The 6,235-nt window shown below is 49.2% G+C and overlaps 1 protein-coding gene across 1 annotated transcript; it reads right to left on the bottom strand.

Annotated features, from left to right (window-relative positions):
- Positions 1-2,873: 2,873 nt before the first annotated feature.
- On the bottom strand, positions 2,874-4,919 carry LOC130939422 (uncharacterized). The gene has a single exon (XM_057867527.1). It carries the CDS (start codon positions 4,917-4,919, stop codon positions 2,874-2,876), a length of 2,046 nt encoding a protein of 681 aa, XP_057723510.1.
- Positions 4,920-6,235: the final 1,316 nt, after the last annotated feature.

A 6,235-nucleotide genomic window follows, 5' to 3' on the forward strand; every position in this document is an offset into this window, starting at 1 on the left:
ATAGAAAGGAAAATAAGGGGCGACCTATTTGGGTCGGCTTAGGCGTAGTATCGTCGCAAGTTGGCTGCGTTCCAGGTCCTCGGGACTTCGTCGCCGTTGAGCCGTTCGAGTTTATATGCTCCTTTTCCGATTACGGCCTTGATTCTGTATGGTCCTTTCCAGTTGGGGGTTAGCTTTCCTTCTCCCGGAGTCGGGGGACCGATATCGTTTCGTCGCAGGACGAGGTCGTCGGCCGTAAATTCTCGTCGGATAACGCCGTAATTGTATCTTAGGCTGATTATTTGTTTGAGTGCTAACTCTTTGATGTGAGCTATGCTTCTTTCTTCGTCAATGAGGTCTCATTCTGCTTCTTCGTCGTTACCTCCGACCGTTTTCCTGGGGCTGGGGTCCCCGATTTCTACTGGGATGACTGCTTCTACGCCGTATGTTAATCGGAAAGGCGTTTCCCCCGTGGTCGTTTGGGGTGTTATTCGGTACGACCATAGAATTGACCCTAATTCGTCTGCCCATAGTCCTTTGGCTTCGTCGAGCCGTTTCTTGAGTCCTTTAACGATTATTTTGTTTGCGGATTCCACCTGTCCGTTTGTTTGAGGGTGTTCTACTGAGCTGAAGCGATGGGATATGTGTAATCCTTCTAAGAACTCTCTGAATTTTTTGTCGGTAAACTGGGTTCCGTTGTCCGAGATGACGACCTCGGGGATTCCGAATCGGGTGATTATCTGTCGCCAAACGAATTTCCGACACTGGGTCGCCGTTATGGAGGCCAGAGGTTCGGTCTCGATCCATTTGGTGTAGTAATCTATGGCAACAATGAGATATCTGAGTTGGCCGGGTGCTGCAGGGAAGGGTCCGACGAGGTCGATTCCCCAAGTGCCGAACGGCCGTTCTGCCGATATAGTGCTGAGTTGGTGTGGGGCGGCTTGGTGGATATTGGCGTGTCTTTGGCATTTGTCGCAGCTTCTTACTAATTGTATGGAATCTCGGGTGATTGTGGGCCAGAAGTAGCCAGCTCTGATGATCTTTTGGGCTAATGTTTTTCCTCCGACGTGGTGACCGCAGCAGCCTTCGTGGATTTCGCGGAGTATGTACTCCGTGTCCCCGAGTTCGACACATTTGAGTAGGGGTTGCGAGAATCCACGTTTGTATAGTTGTCCTGCTACGATGGTATAGTTGGCGGCTTCTCTTTTTATTCGCTTTCCCTCTTTCGGGTCTGGCGGCAAGGTTCCGTCGAGGAGGTACTGTAGAATAGGGTGCGTCCAGGACTCCCGGTTTGAGGATGTTAGATGAGCGTTGATTGTTGTTGACACAGAAGGCGACCTAACGACCTCCTGAATTAGCGATTTGTTACCGTGTCCCGGTTTGGTACTGGCTAGCTTGGAAAGTAGGTCTGCCCTGGCGTTTCGTTCCTTGGGGACATGTTGTATGGTAATGCTTTCGAATCCTTCTTTCAGTTTGTTTACCTTGGTGAGGTATTGTTGGAGCAGGGGATCTCGCGCCTGGTAGCTTCCGTTGATTTGGGAACTGACTACCTGGGAATCGGTATTTACCTCTATGGCCTTTGCACCGACTTCCCGGGCTAGGGTCAGGCCTGCTAAGAGGGCCTCGTATTCTGCTTGGTTATTTGATACTGAAAATTCGTATCGTACTGACTGTTCAATTGTGATCCCATTTTGGTTTTCGAGTATGATTCCGGCGCCTCCGTGAGTGGAGTTTGATGAGCCGTCGACGTGCAGTTTCCATGGTTCGGGAGTGAGTTTTCCCGGGGTCATTTCGGCGATGAAATCGGTCAAGACTTGTGCTTTGATAGCGTTTTGGGGTTCGAACTTGATCTGGAATTGGGATAACTCGATGGACCATGCTAGCATTCTTCCTGCTAGGTCGGATTTCTGTAATACTTGTTTGACCGCCTGGTCGGTTCGGACCGTCACAGGGTGAGCTTGGAAGTATTGCCGCAGGCGCCGGGAGGCTGTAAGGAGTGCGAATGCTAGCTTTTCTAGGCGTGAATAGCGAGCTTCTACATCCTGTAAGACTTTGCTTATGAAGTATACGGGATTTTGCTCCTTTTTCTCGTTTTCTCGGATGAGAGCTGCTGCGAGTGCTTCTTCCGTTATGGAGAGGTACAGGTAAAGCGTTTCCCCTGTTTGGGATTTGGCGAAGATTGGTGGTTCCGCTAGGACCCTCTTGAAGTTTTGAAATGCTTCTTTGCACTCCGTCTCCCATTTAAAAGGGGCTCCTTTTTTCATTAGTTTGAAGAAAGGGATTGCTTTTTGAGCCGATGCCCCGAGAAAGCGTGATAACGCGGTCTGTCGGCCGGTAAGCTTTTGGATGTCTCTAAGGTTTTTGGGGCTTGTCATTTCGAGGACGGCATGACATTTCTCCGGGTTTGCTTCAACTCCGCGTTGCGTAATCATGAAGCCGAGGAACTTCCCTGCATCCATTCCGAAGGCGCATTTTGCCGGGTTGAGCCGCATTTGGTGCTTTTGTAGGGTGTTCATTATGACCTTGAGGTCGTCGGTTAGTTGCTCACCGGATTCAGTCTTGGCAAGCATATCGTCTATGTAGACTTCTAATTTGTTTCCGGACAGGTCTCGAAATATCTTGTTAACAAGTCTTTGGTAGGTGGCTCCAGCATTTTTCAAGCCGAAGGGCATTACTGTGTAGCAGTAAGTTCCGTCCGGGGTGATGAACGCAGTTTTTTCTTCATCTGGTCGGTGCATCGGGATCTGGTTGTAGCCGGAATATGCGTCCATGAAGCTGAGGTATCGGTGGCCGGATGCTGCGTCTACTAATCCGTCGATGTTTGGTAGGGGAAGGCGTCCTTTGGGCAAGCTTTGTTGAGGTCTGTATAGTCGACGCACATTCACCATTTTCCGTTAGATTTCTTTACTAATACGACGTTGGCTAGCCAGGTCGTGTAGGGGAGTTTCCGGATGAAGTTGGCTTCGAGTAGGGCTTTGACTTGATTTTTGATTTCGGCGGCTCGGTCTGGTGACATTTTTTCGTCTCCTTTGTGCCACTGGCTTAGCTTGGGGGTCCACGGCTAGATGGTGGGACATTAGGTCGGGGTTTATTCCTGGCATATCGGCTGGTGTAAATGCGAACAGGTCTCTGTTCTGTTTCAGGAGTTGGGAGAGTTCTTCTTTAAGATCGTACGGGAGGTTTCTGTTAATGAAGGTGTATTCCTCTTTGGTTGGCCCTATTTGTAGTTTTTCCATGTCTCCTTCTGGTTCTGGCCTAGGTTGGCCGTCTTGTTGTGCATCTAGGTCGGCTAGGAATATTCCGGCCGCATCCCGGGATTTCTTCCTTAGGGCTAGGCTGGTGTTGTCGCATTCGGCTGCGACCTCTCGGTCTCCGTGAATGGTACCGACGGAGCCGTCTTCGGTTCTGAACTTCATGAGGAGGTATTTGGTAAAGATGACTGCAGAGAAGTCATTGATTGTTTTTCTTCCGAGAATCACGTTGTAGGCTGTGGAGTCTTTTAGGACTACAAATTCAGATAGGATTGTCTTTTTCTGATTGCTTGTTCCTATAGTGATGGGGAGGGTAATTGAGCCATCTGGTTTGAGAAAGTTGTCTCCGAGTCCCGTGACGCCGTGGCGGTATGTTTGGAGGTTGTCGTTGCGGAGCCCGAGCTTGTCGAAGGCTCCTCGGAAAAGGATGTTGGAGTCTGCGCTGGTGTCTACTAGTATCCTTCGTACTAGTCCTGTTCCGATTCTGGCTGAGATGACGAAGGGGGCATCTTCGGCCGAGGTGCCGTGTTGGCAGTCCTCTGGTAAGAATGTTATCTTATTATCGGCCGCGGTGATTGGGGCTTGGTTTCTGACGGCCATTACCTTGAGATCTTTCTTCATTGTTAGTTTTGACTTGCTCGATACGTCCTTGCCTGTGATAACGTTCACTATGATGGTCGGGTCTTCCTCTGGGCTCTCCCTGGGGGGTAGCTTTTGAGTTCTCGGGTTACGCCCTTCTCTTTCCGGCGACTTGTCTCTCTCCGCGCGTCTCGGTTCTCTGATGATTTTGGCAAACTCCGGGAGTTTGCCGTCTCGTATGGCCTGTTCAAGAGCGTCTCTAAGGTCGAAACAATCTTGTGTTTTGTGGCCGTAACCTCGGTGGTAGTCACAGTAGAGGGTTTTGTTGCCTCCTGTCCTTTCTTTGAGTTGTCGGGCTCTGGGGATGATTCCTCGATTTGCTAATTGATGGTATATCTCCGTAATTGGTGCTGTTAGGGGCGTGTAATTAGAGAATTTGCCTATTCTCGGTGGCCGATTGGCCGGCCTGGGGTGGTCTCGTTGGTTCTCTTTGGGTGTTGGGTTATGACGGGGAGCCGAATTGCCGTGTTGGGGGGTGGCGTGCTGCCGCTTGTTGGCAGCGACGACTTGGCTGACCTCTTCGTCGTTGATGTAGTCTTTGGCGACGTTTTGGATTTTGTGCATGGTCCATACTGGTTTAGTAGTGAGGTGCTTGCGAAAATCTTCATTCATGAGCCCATTAGTTAGGCAAAGGCTTGCCATGGAGTTTGTGAGTCCGTCGACCGTTAGGCATTCATCGTTGAAGCGGTCGAGGTATTTTCTTGTGGATTCTTCTTGCTTTTGTGTGACCCCTAACAAGCTGATGGGGTGTTTGGCCTTGGTGATTCTGGTCGTGAACTTGGGCATGAATTTTCGCGCTATGTCGTGGAAGCTGGCTATGGATCCGTTCGGGAGGGCGTTGAACCATTTGATCGCCGGTCCGGCAAGGGTTACCGGGAAGGCTCTGCACCGGACTGCGTCGGCCGCTCCTTCTAAGTTCATTCTGGCCTCAAAGGCCGTTAGGTGTTCCTGAGGGTCTTTGGTTCCATCATACTTCATATCGGTGGGTTTGTCGAAACCTTTGGGGAGTTTCGCTCTTAAGATTCTTTTTGTGAAGGGTGTAGCTCCCATTATGGTGTGGTCGTTTCTCATGCGTTTGGTGCTTCGATATCTCCGGTCCTTGTCCGAATCGTGTTGACGACTTAGATCATGGGAAGCGCTGCGGTGGTGTTTCTTGTTGTATCGCCGTTCCGGCGATTTCTCGTGTCGGTGGTTGCGTGAGATGCTGCGACCATCTCGCCTATCGTGTTGTCGGGTTGGCGACCTGCCGCGGTGGATCTTGACTTGGAAGTCGCCTGGCTTCCATGTTCGTTGTCGTGTTTTTCTCTGTTGGTCAGTTTGCCTTCAAGTTCCTGGACCCGGAGGCAGAGATCCTGGATGATCTGTGCCGCTTTGTCCCTGGCTTTCTCAGGATGTCGCGGGTCCGTGACGACGTGTTCGTTCGTGTGGTGGACGGTACTTGCTATTCTTGCTTGGTTTGTGACTTCCTGGTGTTCTGAGGTCGGACGACGCGGTTGGGAGTCATCCTGGCTTGAAGGGTTTTCCTCCAGGACGCCCTCCATCCGGTTTGACTGTCGCAAGTCCCACAGACGGCGCCAATGTACAAGATGACTCTAGTACGGGTTGAGAGGAGGATCGGGAACTTGCGAGTCGAGGCGGACGTCGGACTATTCGAGTAGAGCGGGGGGGAGGTACCTGCAAAGACACTCCGACGCTCAAGTCAGAATGGATCTAACAGGTAGAAAGTGTGAGGAATGAGTGAATACCTGGAGGGACGTAGGTCCTTCTATTTATAGGTGATATTAGTTATCTTATCTTGTTGGGATAAGATAAAGGGGACGTTTGAATTCGAAAGTTGGTTAGGAGCTCTTAGAGGACCGGTTCGAAACCTTCTAAAAGGGTGGAATGGGTCGAACCCGGAGAACCGGGTTCGGGTTTGGATCCGGGACGGTGGGCCGAATCCGTAACATAAACCTATTTCAATCAATATGATATGTAACAAAGAGTAATTTAATTACTCTTTAAAATAAAGAGAGTTTGGTATATAACTTAAAATAATTGAGTTTATACTTTTTATATATTTTGTAAATAACAAAGATAGTGTTATTCTTTTCTAATGCCTCAAAGGTCACTTTAAATGATGATTTATTTAAGAAAAAGCGTGTTGGTGGTGTGGTGGTTGTATGCATTAGCTAGGTAGTGAAATAATGCAAGATTATTTCCCCCGTGATAATGCCTTTATTTCTCTTTGCTGCTTTCATAATAGATGATATTTAATACAATTATGCCCTACAATGGGTTTCAAATAATTTATAGCGCTTAGTCCACTTATTGGAATAATGTATTACCTACGCATTACCGAAAATTTAATTCATATGAATCATCTT

The sequence above is a fragment of the Arachis stenosperma genome, chromosome 7, assembly GCF_014773155.1.
Source record: "Arachis stenosperma cultivar V10309 chromosome 7, arast.V10309.gnm1.PFL2, whole genome shotgun sequence".
Classification (NCBI taxonomy): domain Eukaryota; kingdom Viridiplantae; phylum Streptophyta; class Magnoliopsida; order Fabales; family Fabaceae; genus Arachis; species Arachis stenosperma.

Excerpts from the sequence above, each read along its gene's own strand:
- LOC130939422 (XM_057867527.1), bottom strand. The coding sequence starts at position 4,919 with ATGGGAGCTACACCCTTCACAAAAAGAATCTTAAGAGCGAAACTCCCC.